This window comes from Solanum pennellii, chromosome 6, assembly GCF_001406875.1.
Source record: "Solanum pennellii chromosome 6, SPENNV200".
Classification (NCBI taxonomy): domain Eukaryota; kingdom Viridiplantae; phylum Streptophyta; class Magnoliopsida; order Solanales; family Solanaceae; genus Solanum; species Solanum pennellii.
Window position 1 is genome coordinate 52750375 of NC_028642.1, and position 24699 is coordinate 52775073.

Here is a 24699-nt window from a genome sequence, read left to right on the forward strand (position 1 = left end):
AAGGAACTTACCACTAGACTATCTCATTTTCCTTGTCACTGAGAAGTTTAAAATATATATGTATTCACATAAATATAAAAATTTTACTTTATATATATGTATATATACTGTGTAATTTTTTATGGAAGAGAATTCCGATGAACCCATGGCTTTACCCGGACTTCCCTTTCCGTGAGATTATGTTTATTTTCTCTTCCTTCCTCCGATAGAAAAAAACTTAAAAAACAAAAAAACATATCCAAATTCCCACATATCCTGATGTCCCACGATATATATATCGGAAAGATATTCAAAAGCGCGACATTAGGCGCGTGTTTGTTATCCTCTTACCCACCTCCCAAGTTGGATGTCACTTCCCTCTCTGATCCCACCAATTTCATTCTTCTATTGAGTCGGCATCTATCCCTATCAACATCACACCAAAGTCTCAACTTTATGCCCAAAACGGAAGGATTGTAATACAAAGCAAAGTAGCGAACAAGAAAAAGGTTACAGCACAAGAAAAACCAACCTATCCCCTTATCTCTTCGCTTAGTATATCACGATCACAGAATCAGATAAATTTATTTGATTGAGAAATTGATGAAGGTGTTGCTGTAAAAGTTCAATTTGATTTGGACATTATACAATGTCTGCGATGGTTTGCGGCAAGAGATCCTTCTTCGATGATTTACAATCGTCGTTGCCGACTTCACCGCCGACGCCTGTTTCAAAGAAGCTCCGGTGTTCCTCAACCTCTCCGAGAAGGTTCTCGCCGTCGCCGCCAGCGGAAGCTTCCGTTGATCATCTGAGAGCTTTGTTTCGCGATGTAGATTGTCAGATATGATACTCTTACTTTATCTTTGTTGCTGTAAATGTTGTTAGTTGGAGAAATTATGTAGCTTTTTTTAACGTCATTTAGTTATTGTAAGTAAATTACTCTCTGTATCGGAATGAAATGCTATGAATAGAGTGAGATGAATGTAGACGACTTTGTAAGTGTTTATCTAAAGGAGCTTCGAATAGATTTGAGCAATGTATATGACTTTGTATGTGTTTTATGGTCAAGCTGAAAGAGTGTCTTTAAGCTTCATCAATTTATAAGACATTATTTTCATCATGGAACATTTCATTTCTAAATCAACTTTCACAACTTTATTTAAGGCTATTCAAATTTAAACTCATGGTGATGCGTCTTTGTCAAACTAACTTTTAAACACATATTCTAATATTTTCCCTCCACGGTCGATACTACATATTTAAAAGAAAGTAGCTTCCTGAACTTTGTGCCAATACAAATGTTGTGGTGTAAAATGAAATATTAATTAGTTCCTATAATATCAACCAACCCTCAATGATTTCAATTAAATTTCTTGGTGGTCTTTTCTATAATAAGAATCTCAAAAGATGCAATCAATTATTACTTAAAAGGTGCAAAGATTTTATTATGTATGTATTCTGTATTTCTGTAAAGAACTCTGTTGTTGCTTTTGTTTAACGAGTTTCTGGGTACCAAGTGTTTTATTATATTATGTTCAGTTTCTTGAGAAAGCCTTGGAGGAATGTGGCAATGATTTGGATGTTGCTATTAAGAGACTGCATGAACTTCATCTTATTCATGCACAAGGAAAGTCAGTTTCTGCCTCAGAAGCTGATGGAGAGATGGACGGTGGTATGTACAAATGTTATGTTCGACATCTGAGTGCTGATTAAGGGGATGCTAGTTTTTTCTCATTTTTATTACTCCGTTCATGTCAAAATGATCCCTAAGTCTCTGAAGTTGGAGTGGATACATATCTACAAATATGTGTGTTATTGACTATCTCACTAATTGCATGGTGTATCGCAAAATTGCTCCCGGAAAAGGACAACCATATCCCTTCCATCAGAAAAAAGGGGACCGGTTGATCAACCCAAGTACTCCTAAATAGGGTTTAGTTCTCACTGATATGACATTGGTTTCTACGGTGTTTACTGGTCATTGACATGACATTTTTTCTGAAATTTTCTGGTTCCATCTGTTCCTCATAATTGCTACCCGTTTTAATTTTTGCTACTTCTCTTCAACAATTTTTTTTATTGCTACTTCTCCAACATGATTTTATGGTATATGACCTTGCTGATATGAACAGAAATGTAAACAGATTAACTAAAAACTCAATTTGAAGTTATAAATTAGAATATGAATTATTCCCTTTGTTTTAATTTGTTTCTCTTACTATCCTTTTTAGTCCATAAAAACCGAACAGTCAAATTGAAACATAGGGAGTTTAGAGAAGGAAAAGCTTAGTAATTAACTATATGTATTGCCGATATATGGCAGTTAGAAGAACATGTATGTGATATAGGAAAATGTCTAATGTTAAAAGATAATCATCCAATGGTGCAAAGAAGTTTCAAAATATGTTTGTGTGACAAGTTCTTAAAAAAGAAACTCATAGATGTGCCCACTTAGCAGCTCATTTGAATCTTGTTAACCAAGTCTAAATTTTTATCAATTGTGGAGAAAGGATCTTATTTGCATGCAAAATTTGCAGGTATAGTGAACACTGCTTTTGTCCTAAATAATCCTCCAGCTGATGGCACAGAATGGGTGGAGTTGTTTGTAACGATTCAAAAAAAAAAGAATTATATAAATAAGAATAAATAGGTATTTAAGGGCATAATTGTCCTTTCACGTTTTAAATGAATAAATAAATAAATAAATAAAACAGATTTGTATTTATTTATTTTAAATGTTATTTGACTAATTCTTGAATTAGTCTCCTAATCCAATTAGTCCTCTCTCTCTCACGCTTCTTAACTCCCTCTCTCACGTTCTCCATCTTCCTCACATTATTTCTGCCAAAATATCAACAGTTTTCATGCTTGAAGAACTAACAAAAATTTTTAAGCAAAAGAAAAAGTAATCAAAACGTCAAGGCTAAGAGAGGTTTGTCGAGAGAGGTGTACGTTGAAGTGAATTGGGGGTGGTTTAGAGGAGTTTTCCGGGCAGCAACATTTAAAGTTTGAACTTCGATTAAGGTATGGGTTTCTCTCATGGAATTCTTTCTCCAAGAGTACTTTCTTTCGAACGTTTCTTAAACTCTTGAAACTAAGGTTGTTCCCCTTCGTATGTCCTTGTCCTTAGCTCCCTAACGAATTTGTAGGATGGGTATGTTGTGCTGCTAGATTTTTGCATGAATGATGTGTTTAAATTTTGTGTCTTTCGGAAAGTATGAAAGTATATATGTATGTATTTGTGCAAGATTTTGACCATGACTTTAAGTCTTTCTTTGGCATGTTAATAGATTAGAGATTACTCGTGTTTTATGTGCAAATAGAGGCTCTTAAAAGCTTGATGTTCACTTGTTGAAATGCTATAAATTTTAGTTAAACAAATGACCAAATCATACTTTTAACTTGTCTTAAGAATCCTACCGAACGACAAATAAAGAGGTGCTTAAAAGTCCCGTAAATCGCTTCATAAAAATGTGTAACAAAGTTCCAGAATCTGGAAATTCGCTACAGGTGAATTCTGGAAATTTTGGGTGTCAAAAAAATTAAATAAAAATAGGCGAGGTCTGCAGGGATCGAACCCGAGACCTCACCAAAGTAAGACAAAAAAAAAAAAAGGAATGTGCCAGGCGGGGCTCGAAATGGGGGCTGGGACCGGCGAAATTCGCCAAGAAAAGAAATAAAAAGGGGGCTGGGGGGGATCGAACTCGCGACCCCCAGCCACACGCGAAAAAGAAAAAAAAAAGAAAAAAAAAACGTGAGGCGTGGGAATCGATCCCACGACCTCAGTAGGAGAAAATTAAAAAAAAATATATGAGGTTGTGGGGATTCGATCCCATAACCTCACTGCAGATGCTTTTTTTTTATGAATTAAAGAAGGAGGGGCTGTGGGGGTTCGAACCCACAACCTCCCTATTCAAGCGAATTCAATAAAAAAAAAATAATAATAATGATAAATTAAAATTCTAATTAAAGTTGGAAAATTAATTCTCTTATGTAAAATATTGAGATTTAATTTAGAATTCTAATTAAAATAGAATATTAATTCTTTTATGTAAATATTGAGATTTAAATTAGAATTCTAATTAAATTAGAAAATTATTCTTTCATGTAAATGATTGAAATTTACTTTAGAATTCTAATTAAAATAGAAAATTTATTATGTCATGAAAATGTTGAGATTTAATTTAGAGTTCTAAAGTTATAAATGTTGGAAATAAAATCAATGAAAAATATAAATGATATCCAAATAATTCAAGATTTGGGTTCCCGTGCCCAAAACCTCCGTATTGATACATAAGTCATACGTGAGTAAAATATTCAAGGATAATGCCATCTACTTAGATCAAAAATTTAGATCTTGGTATATATATATATAAATACAAGATACATAAGTCTTGTAATACATAATCTTAGGAAAATAAGAATCACTTAACGAATTATAAATGAAGCCCCGTGGCTTGTATGTATAGACAAATAAGTTTAACATACGTTCAAATTAAGTGAACCTAAGATATACGTAATGAAAGGAAGAATGTGGTGACAACCATGATGTGAGGCTAATGTATATGATGAGAGCAATCTCAAATGAGCCTAAGTAAAGGGTACCAATACGTACTCACCAATGAGAGTGTAAGATAATGAAGAGATCAGTCTCAATGAACACTCTAATGACAATATTGAGTTTAAAACACTTAATACTAATGATGAGATGAGAAATCATCTATTGAGCTATGATGTCCTCATACTAGAAGCCAACTTCCATGATGTATGAGTTGAATGTAATGGAACTTTATACCGAGCACCGATAGGCTAGCTATGAGCGGTGATGCCTTCTTTCGGGAAGGGCGGAGGTTCACGTAACTCTCATGAGATGAGACCGTCCGGCTTGCCGGGTATGGGTCTCCATATATCTCCTAGTCTTTGAACCTATATTGCCACTATAGGGATCTGGCGGGGTTAAATTCCCATAAACGCTAGCATGTTATTGAATCACTTTGGCCGGTGATTCCACCTCTTTTCGGTGTGGGGGAGACACTGGATTTCATGATGCTCACATGATCTATGTCGGTTAAAGTTAAAGTTCCCAATGAATGAATGAGGCCAGCCTCAAATGAATCATATAAAGAAATGAATGATACCGAAGGTGTTAGGATAGGATAATCAAGAGGTGAGCTAGATTCAGGTAATGACATTAGGTCATTCCTGATCATTGCACAGCAAACCCGATGAAAGTCTTAAACTACATCCTAGGTATAGCTGGTGTTCGCACTGGCCTATGAATGAATTGAAATGAAATACGAATGAATGAGTGAAGCAGACTCTGTGTTTGCTAAAGAAGGCTCCCTAGTTGAGGTCCCATATGTTGAGCCCTCATTTTGGAAAGTCTTAAGGTTAAGTCTATGATAATAAGGTCTCATGGTATATGAATGAATAATATGAAAGAAACTATGTGTTATATGTTATGTGATAGGTGAAGATGTTATGTCTTGTGTGCAATACGATGATTATAATGATGCATGTCACTCTCATGGCATAACTTTCCTAATCTCATTTTAGCAAGTCCACTGACTTGACTTCCAAACATCATGTTGTTAGGGAAGAGCTCTTCTTTCTCATGCATGTCCCTGGTGTGTGCTTGCATATACCCATACTTAGTACAAGTGTGTACTAATTCCATACGAACATCTACTTTTAGGTGCAGGCACAGGTGGACGCTAGAGCTACAGGTTCGTTGTTGCAGCTATCCGGACGTCAGTATTCATCCGGAGTTTGGTAGGTCCTCATGCTTTCGAGGATGCTACTGTTTTACATTCTAGCGTAGTTTTAGAGTTGAGCTAGTGGAGCATGTTCCGCTAGCGTTTCTTTCCTGTTTTGGTTCAGACTTTGTATTGGTGCTATTTTGGCCGATATACAATTAATACTTAATGAATTATTTCTTTCAGTTGCCTATCTCTTAAATGTTAGATGGTTGATGATGAACGATTACGAAATGTTAAGAATGTTTAGCAAGTATGATTAAAGAATCAAAAATTTCAAATTTTCCGCTAAAATTAATCTATGTAAAGTAAGAATGACGTAAGTAGGCTTGTCTGCGACCTCTGAGAGGTCAACGACGCCGGTCTCGTCTGGGGTCTAGATTCCGGTCGTGACAAAGTTGGTATCAGAGCGCTAGGTTAAATTCCTAGAATAACGAGTTCACATCAACCACATTGAGTAGTTTCTAAGTCATGGTAGTGAAGTGCACCACTATCCTGGATTAGAGACTGCATGATGCGTAGGAAAGACTTCCCTTCTTCTGATCTTATTGTGCTTTTCCTAATGTTTGAATTCTTGGTGTTACGAACGTGTCTAACATCAACCTTGTTGTTTTCAGAGAATGAACTCTTGGGGAACTAAGGGTCGGAGGACGGGAGCAGCAGCAGCTAGGGGTAATCAGAATCCACCCCAGGCTCCAGCTGAAGGAGTGGCCATGCCAGTTAACCCAGCTGCGTTGACTGATGCGGAGGTGAGGGCATCTCTAGCCCAGATGGCACAGGCCATCACGATGCAGGCCCAAGCTATGACTGCCCAAGTCAACCGGCAGGATGTTCTGAGGGAAAACCCACCGGTTCGCAGCATAGCTGACAGACTGCGAGACTTCACGAGGATGAATCCTCCAATTTTCACAGGGGCTAAGACTTCAGAAGATCCCCAGGAATTTATAGACGAGTTGCATAAGATACTGGTGGCCATGGGGGCCACTGATATTGAGAAGGCTGAGTTGGCTTCCTACCAGCTCAAAGATGTTGCACAGACTTGGTGCAAAATGTGGCGAGATAGCCGTGTCCTAGGAGGGGTGCCAGTCACCTGGGAGCTGTTCAAGACAGCATTTTTGGAAAGGTTCTTCCCTAGAGAGATGAAAGAGGCCAAGGTTGAGGAGTTCATCAACCTCAAGCAAGGATCCATGACTGTCAGGGAGTATTCCCTGAAGTTTGTGAAGTTATCTAGGTATGTACTTCCCTTAGTATTTGATAACAAGAATGATGAGAGTACTTAACTTTGTTGAAATTATCCAGGTATGCTACTCCCTTGGTTTCTACCAGCAGGGAGGAGATGAGCAGATTCCTCACAGGAATCAATGGAGACCTGGAGGAGGATTGTCGGGCTGCGATGCTCCATGATGATATGGACCTTTCTAGATTAATGATGCATGTCCAGCAGGTAGAGGACAGCCGAAAGAGGAGAGGTGTACGTGATGTTAGGAGGCCTAGGCCTCAAGATCAGGCAGGTCCCAGCCATGGAGGCCATAGAAACAATTTTGGCGTCCGCGAGCAGCCCAAATTCAAGAAGGGGCAACAGAGTGCTGGAAATTCTGACCCTCAGAGAAATACAACGCCTAGAGGAGGCAGACCCGAACCCAAGAGGGGCAATGGAGGTGAGATGCAGCGTCCAAGGAAGACTTGTACTAAGTGTGGCCGAATGCACCTTGGAGAATGTAGACAGGGCACTAATGCCTGTTTCGGTTGTGGTAAGAGTGGACACATGGTCATAGACTGTCCCCAGAACAGAGGTCAGGCTGGGGGTAATGCTCAGCCTAGGCCTACCCCACATAATGCAGCAGCAGCCGAGCCTCCGAAGAGGAACAGATTTTATGCCTTGAAAGGTAGGGAGGAGCAGGAGAAGTCCGCTGATGTGGTCACAGGTATGCTGCAAGTATTCTCAACTTCTGTTTATGCTTTACTTGATCCAGGGTCTACGCTTTCCTTTGTGACTCCTCTGCTTGCCCTTACCTTTGAAATACTACCTGAAGTTCTGCATGATCCTATAGTGGTTAGTACGCCTTTAGGAGAAAATGTGAGAACCGATAGGGTATACAAGAATTGCCCAATAGTTGTGAGTGGCAAGGCTATGTGTGCAAACTTGATTGAGTTACCCATGCGTGATTTTGATATTATTCTTGGCATGGACTGGCTTCACAGCTATTATGCTTGCTTGGACTGTCGTAGTAGGGTGGTGAGGTTTCGCTTCCCTAATGGAGAAGAGTTAGTCTGGGAGGGGTACAATCCGATTCGTCCTAACCCCTTGGTTTCAAATCTCAAGGCCAATAAAATGATGGCCAAAGGGTTACTATGTCATCTAGTGAGTGTTAATGATTTAGATCATGACGTTCCTTCCATAGACTCGGTGCCTGTAGTAAATGAATTCCTAGATGTGTTTCCTGAAGATTTGCCTGGAGTCCCTCCCCTTCGAGAGATTGACTTTGGTATCGACTTAGAACCTGATACTAAACCAATCTCAATTCCTCCTTATAGAATGGCTCCAGCAGAACTCAAGGAGTTGAAGCTGCAGTTAAAAGATCTCACGGATAAGGGTTTCATTCAGCCGAGCATATCCCCTTGGGGCGCTCCAGTGTTGTTTGTAAAGAAAAAGGATGGGACCCTTAGAATGTGTATCGATTATCGGCAGCTCAACAAAGTTACTATAAAGAATAAGTACCCACTTCCCAGAATTGATGATTTGTTCGATCAGCTCCAAGGGTCTAGTTTCTTCTCTAAGATTGATCTTCGTTCAGGGTATCATCAGCTTAGAGTTAGGGATAGGGATGTCCCAAAAACAGCTTTTCGTACCCGTTATGGTCATTATGAGTTCTTGGTTATGTCATTCGGTCTCACGAATGCACCTGCTGCATTTATGGACCTCATGAACAGAGTTTTCCGTGAATACCTTGACTCTTTCGTCATAGTATTCATTGATGACATTCTCATCTACTCTAAGACCAAGGAAGAGCATGAACAGCATTTGAGACTAACCTTGCAGGTACTTAGACAGCATCAGTTGTATGCCAAATTCAGCAAGTGTGAATTCTGGCTGAGATCAGTGACCTTCCTAGGCCATGTTGTGTCCGATCAAGGTGTAGAAGTGGACCCCAGAAAGACTGAAGCCGTTAAGAAGTGGCCAAAGCCTCTTACACCCACCGATATCCGTAGCTTTCTGGGATTGGCTGGTTACTACCGCAGGTTCGTGGAGGGATTTTCTTCCATTGCTGCCCCACTTACAACCTTGACAAAGAAGAAATCCAAGTTTGAATGGACGGAGACTTGTGAGAAGAGTTTCCAGGAGCTCAAGGACAGACTCACTTCAGCCCCGGTGCTTACTCTGCCTAAGAGTGGCGAGAATTACACTGTCTATTGTGATGCATCTAGGGTTGGTTTGGGATGTGTTCTTATGCAGGCTGGTAAGGTGATAGCCTATGCTTCCAGACAGCTCAAGGTTCATGAAAAGAATTATCCCACTCATGACTTGGAGTTGGCAGCCGTGGTGTTTGCATTGAAGCTGTGGAGGCATTATCTGTATGGGGTACATGTGGATGTGTTCACGGATCATAAGAGTCTCCAGTACGTGTTCACGCAGAGGGAGCTGAATCTACGGCAACGCAGATGGTTGGAGCTGCTGAAGGATTATGACATGAATGTGCACTATCATCCAGGTAAGGCTAATGTTGTGGCTGATGCTTTGAGCAGGATGAGCATGGGGAGTACAGCCCACGTTGAGGATGAGAAGAAGGAACTAGTGAAAGAGGTACACAGACTGGCCAGACTGGGTGTGCGGTTGGTTGACTCTACTAGTGGAGGTGTTTCAGTTCACCCTAGTTCTGAATCATCCCTGATAGTGGAAGTCAAAAAGGGTCAGCAACTTGATCCTGTGTTGATGGAGATGAAGGACTCAGTGTTGTTAAAAATGAACGAGTCTTTTGCTCTGGGAGATGATGGCATACTTAGATACCAGAACCGATTGTGCGTACCAGATGTAGATGATTTACGGACCAGGATTGTTGCAGAGGCCCATGGTTCCAGATATTCCATACATCCAGGTTCCACAAAAATGTATCATGATCTTAAGCAGATTTATTGGTGGGATGGCATGAAGAAGGATATTGCAGACTATGTGGCTAAGTGTCCTAATTGTCAGCAGGTTAAGGCAGAGCATCTTAAGCCTGGTGGTCTGACTCAGATTATTGAGGTTCCGACTTGGAAATGGGAGGCCATTAATATGGACTTCGTAGTTGGTCTTCCGAGGACTAGGAGGCAGCATGACTCTATATGGGTTGTTGTGGACAGATTGACTAAGTCTGCCCACTTTATCCCTGTGAAGTCTACTTACAGGGCCGAGGATTACGCGAGACTCTACATTGATGAGATTGTGAGATGGCATGGAATTCCTTTGTCTATTATTTCAGATAGAGGAGCTCAGTTTACTTCGCATTTTTGGAGATCTTTCCAGAAAAGCTTAGGCACGCAGGTGAAACTTAGCACCGCCTTTCATCCTCAGACAGATGGGCAGGCAGAGCGCACTATTCAGACATTGGAGGACATGTTGAGAGCGTGTGCGATTGACTTTAGAGGTAATTGGGATGACCATCTACCTTTGATAGAGTTCTCGTATAATAATAGCTATCACTCCAGCATTGGGATGGCACCGTTTGAGGCATTGTATGGTAGGAGGTGTAGATCTCCAGTTGGGTGGTTCGAGGTTGGAGAGTCATCTATTTTGGGTCCAGAGATCATTCATGAGGCCTTGGAGAAAGTTAGAATGATTAGAGACAGGTTGTCTACCGCTTACAGCCGACAAAAGTCATATGCAGACAACAGAAAGCGACCCTTAGAATTTAACGTTGGTGACCAGGTTTACTTGAAGATATCGCCTATGAAAGGGGTGATGCGATTTGGTAGAAAAGGGAAGCTTAGTCCGAGGTATGTGGGGCCATATGAGATCCTACAGCGCGTGGGTGAGGTGGCCTATGAGTTAGCATTGCCTGCGGAGCTAGCTTCTGTTCATCCAGTCTTTCATGTCTCTATGTTGAAGAAGTGCCTAGGTGATCCAGCATCAATCCTACCTGTAGAAGGTTTGGGGGTTGGTGAAGACTTGTCCTATGAGGAAATACCTGTTGAGATCTTAGACAGACAGGTCAAGCGGCTGAGGAACAAGGAGATTGCCACAGTGAAGGTATTGTGGAGAAACCATCTTGTTGAGGGTGCTACGTGGGAGGCTGAGGCCGACATGAGATCCCGATATCCACATCTTTTCAACTCTTGAGGTTAGGCTTCCTACTCGTAAGACTATAGTTCCTTATCTCTTCGTATTTGTTGCTATTGGCTGATTGTACATAGCAATTAAGTTATGATCTGATTGGCATTATGAGGTGTAATGGTAGTGTCATTCGGGGACGAATGTTCCTAAGGGGGGGATAATGTAACGATTCAAAAAAAAAAGAATTATATAAATAAGAATAAATAGGTATTTAAGGGCATAATTGTCCTTTCACGTTTTAAATGAATAAATAAATAAATAAATAAAACAGATTTGTATTTATTTATTTTAAATGTTATTTGACTAATTCTTGAATTAGTCTCCTAATCCAATTAGTCCTCTCTCTCTCACGCTTCTTAACTCCCTCTCTCACGTTCTCCATCTTCCTCACATTATTTCTGCCAAAATATCAACAGTTTTCATGCTTGAAGAACTAACAAAAATTTTTAAGCAAAAGAAAAAGTAATCAAAACGTCAAGGCTAAGAGAGGTTTGTCGAGAGAGGTGTACGTTGAAGTGAATTGGGGGTGGTTTAGAGGAGTTTTCCGGGCAGCAACATTTAAAGTTTGAACTTCGATTAAGGTATGGGTTTCTCTCATGGAATTCTTTCTCCAAGAGTACTTTCTTTCGAACGTTTCTTAAACTCTTGAAACTAAGGTTGTTCCCCTTCGTATGTCCTTGTCCTTAGCTCCCTAACGAATTTGTAGGATGGGTATGTTGTGCTGCTAGATTTTTGCATGAATGATGTGTTTAAATTTTGTGTCTTTCGGAAAGTATGAAAGTATATATGTATGTATTTGTGCAAGATTTTGACCATGACTTTAAGTCTTTCTTTGGCATGTTAATAGATTAGAGATTACTCGTGTTTTATGTGCAAATAGAGGCTCTTAAAAGCTTGATGTTCACTTGTTGAAATGCTATAAATTTTAGTTAAACAAATGACCAAATCATACTTTTAACTTGTCTTAAGAATCCTACCGAACGACAAATAAAGAGGTGCTTAAAAGTCCCGTAAATCGCTTCATAAAAATGTGTAACAAAGTTCCAGAATCTGGAAATTCGCTACAGGTGAATTCTGGAAATTTTGGGTGTCAAAAAAATTAAATAAAAATAGGCGAGGTCTGCAGGGATCGAACCCGAGACCTCACCAAAGTAAGACAAAAAAAAAAAAAGGATTGTGCCAGGCGGGGCTCGAAATGGGGGCTGGGACCGGCGAAATTCGCCAAGAAAAGAAATAAAAAGGGGGCTGGGGGGGATCGAACTCGCGACCCCCAGCCACACGCGAAAAAGAAAAAAAAAAGAAAAAAAAAACGTGAGGCGTGGGAATCGATCCCACGACCTCAGTAGGCGAAAATTAAAAAAAAAATATGAGGTTGTGGGGATTCGATCCCACAACCTCACTGCAGATGCTTTTTTTTTATGAATTAAAGAAGGAGGGGCTGTGGGGGTTCGAACCCACAACCTCCCTTTTCAAGCGAATTCAATAAAAAAAAAATAATAATAATGATAAATTAAAATTCTAATTAAAGTTGGAAAATTAATTCTCTTATGTAAAATATTGAGATTTAATTTAGAATTCTAATTAAAATAGAATATTAATTCTTTTATGTAAATATTGAGATTTAAATTAGAATTCTAATTAAATTAGAAAATTATTCTTTCATGTAAATGATTGAAATTTACTTTAGAATTCTAATTAAAATAGAAAATTTATTATGTCATGAAAATGTTGAGATTTAATTTAGAGTTCTAAAGTTATAAATGTTGGAAATAAAATCAATGAAAAATATAAATGATATCCAAATAATTCAAGATTTGGGTTCCCGTGCCCAAAACCTCCGTATTGATACATAAGTCATACGTGAGTAAAATATTCAAGGATAATGCCATCTACTTAGATCAAAAATTTAGATCTTGGTATATATATATATAAATACAAGATACATAAGTCTTGTAATACATAATCTTAGGAAAATAAGAATCACTTAACGAATTATAAATGAAGCCCCGTGGCTTGTATGTATAGACACATAAGTTTAACATACGTTCAAATTAAGTGAACCTAAGATATACGTAATGAAAGGAAGAATGTGGTGACAACCATGATGTGAGGCTAATGTATATGATGAGAGCAATCTCAAATGAGCCTAAGTAAAGGGTACCAATACGTACTCACCAATGAGAGTTTAAGATAATGAAGAGATCAGTCTCTATGAACACTCTAATGAAAATATTGAGTTTAAAACACTTAATACAAATGATGAGATGAGAAATCATCTATTGAGCTATGATGTCCTTATACTAGAAGCCAACTTCCATGATGTATGAGTTGAACGTAATGGAACTTTATACCGAGCACCGATAGGCTAGCTATGAGCGGTGATGCCTTCTTTCGGGAAGGGCGGAGGTTCACGTAACTCTCATGAGATGAGACCGTCCGGCTTGCCGGGTATGGGTCTCCATATATCTCCTAGTCTTTGAACCTATATTGCCACTATAGGGATCTGGCGGGGTTAAATTCCCATAAACGCCAGCATGTTATTGAATCACTTTGGCCGGTGATTCCACCTCTTTTCGGTGTGGGGGAGACACTGGATTTCATGATGCTCACATGATCTATGTCGGTTAAAGTTAAAGTTCCCAATGAATGAATGAGGCCAGCCTCAAATGAATCATATAAAGAAATGAATGATACCAAAGGTGTTAGGATAGGATAATCAAGAGGTGAGCTAGATTCAGGTAATGACATTAGGTTATTCCTGATCATTGCACAGCAAACCCGATGAAAGTCTTAAACTACATCCTAGGTATAGCTGGTGTTCGCACTGGCCTATGAATGAATTGAAATGAAATACGAATGAATGAGTGAAGCAGACTCTGTGTTTGCTAAAGAAGGCTCCCTAGTTGAGGTCCCATATGTTGAGCCCTCATTTTGGAAAGTCTTAAGGTTAAGTCTATGATAATAAGGTCTCATGGTATATGAATGAATAATATGAAAGAAACTATGTGTTATATGTTATGTGATAGGTGAAGATGTTATGTCTTGTGTGCAATACGATGATTATAATGATGCATGTCACTCTCATGGCATAACTTTCCCAATCTCATTTTAGCAAGTCCACTGACTTGACTTCCAAACATCATGTTGTTAGGGAAGAGCTCTTCTTTCTCATGCATGTCCCTGGTGTGTGCTTGCATATACCCATACTTAGTACAAGTGTGTACTAATTCCATACGAACATCTACTTTTAGGTGCAGGCACAGGTGGACGCTAGAGCTACAGGTTCGTTGTTGCAGCTATCCGGACGTCAGTATTCATCCGGAGTTTGATAGGTCCTCATGCTTTCGAGGATGCTACTGTTTTACATTCTAGCGTAGTTTTAGAGTTGAGCTAGTGGAGCATGTTCCACTAGCGTTTCTTTCCTGTTTTGGTTCAGACTTTGTATTGGTGCTATTTTGGCCGATATACAATTAATACTTAATGAATTATTTCTTTCAGTTGCCTATCTCTTAAATGTTAGATGGTTGATGATGAACGATTACGAAATGTTAAGAATGTTTAGCAAGTATGATTAAAGAATCAAAAATTTCAAATTTTCCGCTAAAATTAATCTATGTAAAGTAAGAATGACGTAAGTAGGCTTGTCTGCGACCTCTGAGAGGTCAACGACGCCGGTCTCGTCTGGGGTCTAGATTCCGGTCGTGACATTGTTTGTGAGGGAAATGATGAGTGCTACAAGTTCAGATGATGCTAGGGCTCGTGCGACAATTGTGTTGGAGAGCTTAGAGAAATCCATTAGTGCAAGTGCAGAAGCAACTCAAAATTTTCAGAAGGTTGGTATTTGTACATTTAAGTAATATTGTAGTCTATAGATTTACCAGACAACAAATTCCCTGCTGAGGAGTTGCGGATGATATATTTATCAAACATACTTTTCTTTACTAATTTTCTCAGAGGAGTTAAGCTAGAAAACTATTTTGGTGATGCCTATATTGTTGGCTCTTCAATGCATTTTATGAGCAGATTTCTGGCTACTGTAGTGCTTCACTAGTAAGAGAACAGCAATTTAGTCATGTTTGCAAATTTGCATTTTTGACATACTAGTTTATTGACCTTTGCCTGTCATTTTTCAATATTCACCATTTCTTTTCCAGGAAAATATGATGCTGAAGGAGCAAATAGAACTGATTCTTCGAGACAATATCATTCTGAAACGTTTAGTGGCCATCCAACATGAACGACAAAAGGAGCACAATGATGATAGGATCCAGGAAGTGCAGCAGCTGAAGCACTTGATTGCTCAATGTCAAGAGCAGTTGAGAACTCTCGAGGTACAAGCTGCAGCTTCATATATTATTTTTATTGCATCAATGCACTATAAATGGAGATGTGTTTTTAATTACAACAATAACAAGAGATCAGAGTTATTTTTGTTTACTGATATTAGTGCCATTAATGCAAGTCTTATTCAGAAGTCTTTGCATCTGAGGACAAACTTTTAAAGAATAATGTGGCAAAATTAAAGATTTAGAAGGATAAAGAAATATTTTATTAAGAGATGGGAGATGTAACTTTTGAAAGGTAAAGACTCCTACAGAAGGTATGCACCTTGAGGAAACGCTAGCACATGGGCTAAGAAGAAAGATGGAAGCTAATCACAATGCTCTTACTAGAAAATTTAGTACTGCTATTAGCACATTGAAAAAATACTACTTTATCACTTGAGATTTCCGTTAATATAAACTCGTTCCTCATTTGCTAGAGGACAGGATAAAAGGTCTCGAGATAAACTTTGGGTAATGCACTCTAGAATTGCTTGGTGAAACATGTTTACATCAATTCAAACTAGTAGCCATGTAGTTTCCAATATAAAAATTGTGACACAACAAACCCAACTATTTGCATTAGCATTATTGTTGCTCGCATGAACTCAACTATTCTCCCCATCTTAAGGAGTCAAGTATGCGAGATACAAGTAACTCCAGTTTTTAACTTTACTGATTCCATGGTCAACAATACGTCTTCTAATATTGAAATGTTAATCGTTCAACCAATCATTTTCTGTCCTCCAAAGATATGGTACAAAATTACTAAGAAACATTTAGTATAAATATTACAAATTAAATTTAATCATAAAAAAAACAATTGGGCTATAAAATGATGGGCTTCTTTAACTATAAGCCAAACAAGATTGAACTAGATTTGGTGGGGTGCGCCAGGCCCGTGCAGCAGTGCAACGCATGGGCGACGCTTGAGAGTCCAGGTAGCAAGCTACCTTGATGGGCCCTCCCCCTTAAAAAATTGAGTTAATATCGTGTGAACCAATGGTCCACATATCAGATATTAAACTGATAAGAACAGATACTACACTTGATCTTAGCCAAAAGGCCGAGAAAGGTATGCTTATTCATTAGTTCAGGCCTTTCTTTTTATATCAGCTCTCTGCTGTCTTCTTCTTAGCTTCTTCCGATGTGGGAATAATTGGCCACTACAAAAGTTAAGCATTTCTGCTCTTCCAAGTGTTATAAACTCAGTTATATCTACCTTTTCCTTGATAAATATTTCCTATCGGGGGCACTTGTAAAAAGATGAAGTTATAAATCTGAACGTTACTCGTAGTTAAAAGCTTAATCTATAATTAAGATCAAAGAAAAAAAGATCCTAAAAAGCTGTTGAGAAATCGAAGATAAGATATCACTAGTGACTGTTTTTCCTTCAATTTTAAAAGAAAATATTATCAGTATGCCTACATACATATTTCACAGCTCTTCTTCAAAAGCTAAAGAGTGTTATGATCTTGCAAACTAACTCTGTTCAGTATCTCCCCTAACGCTTCTAAGGTGAACTTGTATCGTTCATGTGATTTTCTCCCCTCCTCCACCAACTTCACAGCACATTTTGTACAAATTATCATACCTGTGAACTGGATTCTTGGTGTTAATAAAATTGCAGCCGTAGTCAAGAACATAGCTACGGTGAATATCCATTCTCCAGCGTGAAAGAATGTACTGAGGTGGGATCTCCTTGAAACCATTTTGACTTAGAACACATAATGTGTGCCTACACAGGAAGCCCTTCAGGTTGAATAAACCACATTCACAAAGAACATCAGCGACAGCTGTATTAAACGTAACTTCATAATCTTTTGCTTCATTCACATTCTCAACTTTGCTATCCTTAACAATGTATATCATGATTGACCCATCAATACCTACTTGTCTTGTGCTTAAACATGAGACCATTCCCTCTATTTCAATTTGAAATTTAACAAATATGGGATTGGTGTAGATTTTCGATAGCTGCATTTCAAAATAAAATCTTGATTTCAACATACAACTTGGATTCCTCGATTCTGAATCAGCCAGTGCTTCTCTTTGATAGATTTCCTTCAGACATTGGTTATAGACATCAAGGAACTCTTTCAGGGGAGTATGATCAGACAAATACTCATCAAAAGGAGAAGAAAGAAACCTCTCTCTCCTCGAGTGTCACACCAAACATCCCCCGCTAGAAATGTATCCTTTAAATAGACAGGGACCCAGTGTTTACGATTTTCGTGGAGTGTCTGGAGCCATTTATGGTCCCTAATTCCATGGTATAGCATCATGTCCTCCCAAGCTGTTTCAAAATCATCTATTCTTGATGATTGGTAAATTGCTTTAGTAAATGCTTTCTTGATGACTTTATGCGTGTAACCCACCCAATTCCTCAGGAACTTTCTTCATGATATGCGACAACGAAATGCAATGAGATGCCCGCGGGAGAACATCAGCAATAGCAGTTTGCATAGCACTAGATTGGTCAATAATGACGGTCTGTGGAGGGCGGCCAATCATGTGTCAGCCATGCCCTCAACAACCATATAAATGACTCTACAGTCTCTCCTGCAACCAAACCACATCCTAGTGGCACAGATTGTCCATGGTGGTTAACTCCAGCAAATACCACAAGTGGAACCTCATATTTTGAGATCAAACAAGCAGTGGCAATTTTAATCACGTCACCAAAATAACCATATGTGGCCTTACATCTTGCTTCCGCCCAGAACACATTCCACAGACATCATTTAGGTCCATTACATAAAAGAAATCAGGGTTTACCAACTGTAGATCAGTGAAGAAACTGAGAATTGCTTGAGCATCTCCAGGTTTAAGAATCAAATGGTTGTTGGACTGGTCAATCATGTTCCTGAATTCACCTTCATCAATGTTTAATTGTCCATCATCATCTGGATCAATAATGACAGTTCTGAATAACCTAATTTTCTGATTTTCTTGATTACCAGTCATCTGCAAGGGCCTTCTTCTCCCAGAACTGTTGTTTCTGTGAGATTTATAGAACTTTTCGGTTGACGGATGAATGAGGTGGTTGTGTTCAAGTTCAACTTCAATTATTCTCCACCTTTTGTTCTCCGTCAATCTGAACTTGATCATAGCTGGACAGCCAGTTCTTGTCTCAGGTCTGGGCTGATTTGCTTCACTTTTCTTTTTAAATCCTGCATTGCTGCAGCTTAGTTTTCCTCTATACCTTTCCCTACTCTTCCTATACCATGTATTACTCACTCTGACCCCGAAGCCGTACGCTTTAGCATAACAGTTGTAAAAGTAGTACACATCCTCATAAGTCTCGAACTCCATTCCAAGATTTGGATGAACAGGATTTTCGCCTTCAAGAACACCAGAATGACCAGCGTACTCTGTCATCGCACACTCTCCATCAATATCGAATTCCTCAGTTTCATCTTCAAAGATGGCAGCATTGAGTGAAAGACCATCCATTTGGAGTGTTGCAGAAGCATCGACGTCAAGCTCTGTAATATATTAAGAAGAGGATAGATCAAAGGTGGTCAAAACAACCCTTAGAGTGGAATGCAGGAGAAGAAGAAGAAAGTGAAACATAGAGCGGAAACATCAATTTTAGATAATGATGTCAATAAGGAAAAAAACTCCAGATGTAATTCTCCCCCAACTGTGGATCTAATGACAGGCTTAGTGCTATTGGGAATATAGTTACTGCATAATATTGTGATGTGTCTTTCAATCCAGGAAATAAGTATGTTTTCCGATGGAAGTTCTCCTACCCAAAAGAAAGAAACAGCACTTAGAATTTATATCAGTATAAAAAGAAATAGATAACCTTTAAGTTAGACTCTGCCCCATAAAGGAAATAGATAGGTTATTTTATCATCTTACTGGAAAAAAAAAACTTCACAGAAAATTTGAACTACATTTAAAAATAGACATGAATTGAACAGTAGGGAATATCAACATCCTCGGGCGAAAAAAAAAAAGATTCAAATTCAAAGAATGAAATTCAGGTCATGATAGAAAAAAAAACAGCAATGGAAATAATCATAGGAAGTTTATATTTGGTACTCAAACAGTGGAAAACTGGAAGTAGACATTTTTACAGATGAAAATTAGCTCACTAAAAGCGCCCTATACTATCTGAGCACAGATCGGAAATTTCATATCAAAACTACAATAGCTAACAGTGCTAGTTTGTTGAGAACATTAAACAAATTTAACCTGCAATTTCAGATAAAACTTCCCACCTGAGCCACTGGCAGACGTTGTCTTTCAGCAAAAAAAAAATGGCGATAGTTGATTTCAAGCTTCATAGAAAGGAAACAAAGAACAATATTTTATATAGGAGTATTTTTGAATAGTAGTACTAATTCTAAGGGCAAAATATGAACATCAGTTCTCTTTTAATTTTGTAAATTAAAAGCAAATTATTTAAAATAACTATTTTTTTGGACAACTAATATGAAGCGGATGGAGTATCTTTTTAACGGGGATGGTGGTTGCAAAAACAAATGATTTGAAATAATAATTTTTAGAACGTGGACAACTAGTATGAGACGGTTTAAAAAAGTGAAAATAATTTTAGAAAATAATTAATGGTGTTTGAACTCATTAATTATTTACTATGTTCAAACAGAACTTCATCAATGTTTCCTTGCAAAGTTGCAAATCTATATTGTAATGAGAGTCATTTGTTGCAACTGATGTTTTATCATACAGAAAAGGAAAAGATTTTTGTTTAAGTGTAAGTGTTTTGGATAACAGTTGTATTATTTCTGTTTAAATTTTGTCTTGAGTTTATTTAGTTGCTGAAAGCATGAAATAATAAAACTCGAACTTCCTCTATAAGCAAGGCCTTTAAATGCAGTAATGCACTCACTATACATAATGATGTATGGACACAACTGTTGATAAATTATAGTACAAAAAGAAAGTTCAGAAACTACACAAATTGTTAAACCTCAACTTAGTTCACTATGATACACGTTTGTCCGCTGCAAGACGAACTTTATTCAAGGACTCCTTAAACGCCTGCCAAGCAACCATAAAGTGACGTTGAGAAACCATCCCTTCGTCAACTACTTGCATGGCACGTCTGTGCAAATGATCAAACAGTTGAACAGGGTTACTAATATCTATGTTGCTTGAGCCAAGTTCTGGTGCATACAAGCGTTTAAAATCCTTTCTCCAGCGAGTCAATATATAATGATTTGGGATTTCCTCTATACCATTGTAGTTGAGCACTGATAAAGCATGTCTGCAGAGATAGCCTTTGAAGTTGAAACAACTGCACATGCATCGAACTTCTACCCCTATTTTATCATAAGTAACTTCAACATCTCTTGCATCACTCATGTCTCCTTGAACCCCTCGTTCTTTAACCATAAATGTGATGATGGGTCCATTGGTGTGAATTTGTGCTATACCTGAACAATTAGACATCAAAACCATCTCCTCTTGGAACTTCAGAAATATTTCTTTAGTATACAATTTGGAGAGCTGTAACTCATAATTGCACCTTGTTCTCAGGACGGGGCTAAATTCTTTTGAATCAAGATCACAAACAACTTCCTTCTGATGATTCTTTTGCAGTACAAAATCATATATGTCAAAAAATTCTCTCAAATTTGTTTGTTTATGTACAAATCCATCAAAGAAGGGACACATGAACTCACCATTCTGATCAATAGATATTCCAGCCAGAAATGTATCTTTCATATAAATAGGAGCCCATCGTTCTCGATCCTCATACAAACTTTGAAACCACCCATAGCCCCTACATCCAAATCGCTGCGCCATCTCCTCCCATGCAACTTCAAATTCATCAATTTTAAGAGAGCTATACACCGTATTATACAGTACCTCATGGAATACTTCTGATTCCCCCACTTCCCCTACTGAATTGACAATGCTGTCCAAAATAATTGACAAGTTAAGCCTATGGTTAGCCCGGGGAAATACCTCAGATATTGCATTTTGCAAGGCTTTGCAGTGATCTGTGATGATAGTTTGTGGAGGGCGTCCTGACATACAAGATAGCCATGCTCTCAGTAACCAAACATATGTCTCAAAACTTTCATCAGCAAGCAAACTACAGCCCAACAAAAGAGTCTCCGTATGGTGGTTTAGTCCAAAGAATGCTAGAAGCGGGATGTCATATTTTTTTGACAAGCATGTTGTGTCGACCACAACCACATCACCAAAATAAGCATATGCCGCTCTTGATCTGGAATCAATCCAAAACACATTCTTTAGATACCCTTCATCATTAAAATCCATAATGTAGAAAAAGTTTGGCTTCGTAAGCTGCACCCGACAGAAGAAGTTGTATATGACTTGGGAATCACCTTCTTTGAGTTTTAAATGTGTGGACCCATCAATCTGGCTGCTGACTGCTCTCTCATCTGAGCTTCCCTCGCCTGATGTCTCAACAGCGGGAGTTCTGTACAACTTAATTGTTCGCACTTCCACATCAACTGCTGGCTCTAACTTCCTTTTAACCCCTGCATCCATCTTTTTGTGTGACTTGGAGTTTTGCACCCTTTCAGGATCAAAGAGATGGTTATGTTCAAGCTTAACCTCATCCACCCTCCATCTATTGGACTCCACCAATCTCAACCTTACCATCGCTAAGCAACCTGTCCTTGTTTCTTTTCTTCGGCTATTTGCTTCTTTCATTGTCTTGAAACCCTCACAATTGCAACAGAGAACAGCACCGCGCTTCTCTTTACTGTTGCGTTTTGTCCATGAAGACTTTACCCTGATGGCAAAACCAAGCTCCTTAGCATAGCAGTTGTAATAATTATAAGCATCCTCGTAAGATTCAAATTCCATGCCGACAACCGGAGGGGGATAAGACTTTCCCAGGGATGAACCAGTGTGACCATCATTAATTGCTGTATCACCACATCTTGGATCCTCAAGGCCATTACTATGAAACTCAGATAACCGATGACTATTGTCCCTTGGGACACCGCTTTCAAAATTAAGCACATGCTCACAGTTTTTCTCAGCTTCATGGCTTTCAAACTCAAGAATTTGCCCAGCAGTAGTTCCAAGCTCATTGGCCTCAATGTTTAGCACTTGGTCACCATCGCTCTCAATGCCATTGCATGTAATATCAAAGACTTCCTCACTGGCAGCCTCATTATCACTTCCCTCATCCACAGGAAGTTGTTCACTGGTTCCCATGCCTTCCTCCATCTGAAGCCTTTCAAGTAGGGCAAGATGAATGGCAAAAGGTCAGCAACAATGAGATACATGTATCAAGAACTCTATCCAGCTTTTCACGTGGAACAGATCTATTCCTTTGACTTGAAATCTTGAACTTTGCATTTCAATGAGTCTTGAGACCGATTCTTTCTTCATAACATCTAGATGTCATGGAAGAAGCTAAGAACTTACACTTCTCAGAGTATCCTTCTTTCTGATGAAGCGTAATCTAGCTTGGAAAGTCACTGTTGTATCTCCTGCTTTCCCAAACTACCAAGCTTAATCTATCCCTAAGCAAGAATTACCTGTCGAGAAGATGAAAAATATATAAATAAAGGCAAGTATTTGTGATCAGATCAGTTCGACAAATCCAGCTAACAAAACAAAGGTGCCCATCTCTAACTCATACTCTACACGTGGAAAGAAAATTTGTCGAAAGTCAGAAAGTAATAAACGAGAAAAAGATAAGATGTTCAAGTGTCAAGTATATGTCACCATTTGCTTTAAGCAAGAAAGAATTCATGTAAGCCACCCCAATATCTTTATGTATGTTTATTACTTATTGAAAATAGATATATTAAATAAGCCAATTCCAAAATTGTTTCTGATCCTAGATAGTAAATGCAAATAAAACTGTGAACACCAAATCAACAGTAAAGAGATTACAATGCTGTAATTTTAGAAGTACATACATGGTAAACCTTGAAACTCTGGATTTTATTCAACAAATAATCTTATACTGTGGCTTGATAGGTATATGCTATTAGCTCATAAATTCTTCCTTATTTATTGCAAACCAAAATAGTAAAGCAAGACGAGTTAATTTACTGGCTCTATTAGTCACTACTATATTAATAATTTTACGCAATATAGACCTTAAGGGCCTATTAATTTGTAGAACCTGTTCGAGCATGTTTCAACCTCCTCCCTAAATGCTCAATAAGGCAACTAAAGGTCAGAGACTAAGGACAAAAAAATGTGTCTTGAAATCCATTCAGTGACAGTTGAGAGGACAAATGGCGGGGATCACAAGTCCAGTAAACCTACTCACACGCTCGATTCCAAATGAGGATGAGATTTTTATCGACATGATTACACTCTTATTATCCCCGAATCAATATGAGAAAAGGCCACTCATCCAACTCATACACACAATTCTAGAAGTAAGTAAAGAGCTTCAATATCCCAATGAGTAATGCTAAACTAAGAAAAAAAAATTTACTCAGAAGATTTAACGAGTCCTATTTAGAAAAAGCTGATTCCTTTTAATAGGTTTCATCTCAAAAATACAGTCAACCACAATCGCAAAGACAAAGACTACCGAATTTTGTTATTCAGTAATGACAATAACCAGAAAAATCCATATAAAACTAAAAGCTTACAAACTGAATCAAACAAAACAAAAAAAAAACAGAAACAAATATAATGAACTGATAGACGGTGCACTGAAAATTGGAGAAGAGAGACTGTGGAACAAGATATTCCACTGCCTTGGACTCACCTTTCCCCTAGAGAGAGAGGGAGAACTCGCCGGAGAAGAAGACCAATAACGGCGGTGGAGAACCCAATTGGCAGCGACAGCAGCGGCGATAGACTGATGCAGCCTTTCAAACGCCTGGAATGACTAAACCCAGAGTTAGGGGCAAAATTGTCACTTCATGAAAACAAAAATTGCAAAGAATTAACTTTTTAGTGATAATTAATTTCAATACCGGAAAACCGAAACCAAAGAATGGATTTCGGTTTGCCCCTTCAAGAAAATGAAAATTGCAAATTAATATAATTGAATGACATTTTATTAATAACTAATTTTAATATCGAAAAATTGAAAAATCAAAGAATCAATTTCAATTTGGTGTTGGTGTTATTTTTTCAAAAGTTCGATTCATTGATTCGGTGTAAGGGTTTCAGAACTTCAATGCACCAAAGATCAAACTTTTATTTTAAAAAAATAAAAATAGTGATTCATAAACAAATTAAAGTAGCAATAAATGTACAATTCGATAGTTAACTTCAAATATTAGTTTCCAAAACATAATTTTATTAATGTACGTTATATAAAGGAACCAATCTTAGTCTTTTTTTTCTTGAGAAATTGTTGGAGGTACAATGTTCTTGACAAAGAATTATAATC

General features: G+C 38.2%; 4 protein-coding genes and 1 non-coding gene across 5 annotated transcripts; 2 read left to right on the forward strand and 3 right to left on the reverse strand.

Moving 5' to 3' along the window:
- Positions 1-188: 188 nt before the first annotated feature.
- Positions 189-16048, forward strand: LOC107022440. The gene is made up of 3 exons (XM_015223048.2): positions 189-2578; positions 14754-14879; positions 15201-16048. Exons 2-3 carry the CDS (start codon positions 14769-14771, stop codon positions 15546-15548), a joined length of 459 nt encoding a protein of 152 aa, XP_015078534.2. The 5' UTR covers positions 189-2578; positions 14754-14768; the 3' UTR covers positions 15549-16048.
- On the forward strand, positions 629-1692 carry LOC107022438. The gene is made up of 2 exons (XM_015223046.1): positions 629-808; positions 1519-1692. The coding sequence occupies exons 1-2, from the start codon at positions 629-631 to the stop codon at positions 1690-1692; spliced, it is 354 nt and encodes a 117-aa protein (XP_015078532.1).
- Positions 16049-16251: 203 nt separating the features above from the next.
- LOC114077722 lies at positions 16252-16447 on the reverse strand. The gene has a single exon (XR_003579093.1). It is a non-coding gene; the product is annotated as a U2 spliceosomal RNA (small nuclear RNA).
- Positions 16448-16740: 293 nt separating this feature from the next.
- Positions 16741-19658, reverse strand: LOC107022441 (protein FAR1-RELATED SEQUENCE 6-like). The gene is made up of 2 exons (XM_027917697.1): positions 19575-19658; positions 16741-18856 (listed from the first exon to the last, which is right to left on the reverse strand). The coding sequence occupies exon 2, from the start codon at positions 18822-18824 to the stop codon at positions 18042-18044; it is 783 nt and encodes a 260-aa protein (XP_027773498.1). The 5' UTR covers positions 18825-18856; positions 19575-19658; the 3' UTR covers positions 16741-18041.
- A 517-nt stretch (positions 19659-20175) lies between these two features.
- Positions 20176-24218, reverse strand: LOC107021178 (protein FAR1-RELATED SEQUENCE 8-like). The gene is made up of 2 exons (XM_015221786.2): positions 24067-24218; positions 20176-22870 (listed from the first exon to the last, which is right to left on the reverse strand). The coding sequence occupies exon 2, from the start codon at positions 22554-22556 to the stop codon at positions 20328-20330; it is 2229 nt and encodes a 742-aa protein (XP_015077272.1). The 5' UTR covers positions 22557-22870; positions 24067-24218; the 3' UTR covers positions 20176-20327.
- Between the last annotated feature and the right edge of the window lie 481 nt (positions 24219-24699).

Coding starts and splice junctions, on each gene's coding strand:
- LOC107022438 (XM_015223046.1), top strand. CDS start 629: ATGTCTGCGATGGTTTGCGGCAAGAGATCCTTCTTCGATGATTTACAA. Junction 809..1,518: donor TGAGAGCTTTGTTTCGCGAT/GTAGATTGTCAG, acceptor TATTATGTTCAG/TTTCTTGAGAAAGCCTTGGA.
- LOC107022441 (XM_027917697.1), bottom strand. CDS start 18,824: ATGGATGGTCTTTCACTCAATGCTGCCATCTTTGAAGATGAAACTGAG.
- LOC107022440 (XM_015223048.2), top strand. CDS start 14,769: ATGATGAGTGCTACAAGTTCAGATGATGCTAGGGCTCGTGCGACAATT. Junction 14,880..15,200: donor CAACTCAAAATTTTCAGAAG/GTTGGTATTTGT, acceptor TTTCTTTTCCAG/GAAAATATGATGCTGAAGGA.
- LOC107021178 (XM_015221786.2), bottom strand. CDS start 22,556: ATGGAGGAAGGCATGGGAACCAGTGAACAACTTCCTGTGGATGAGGGA.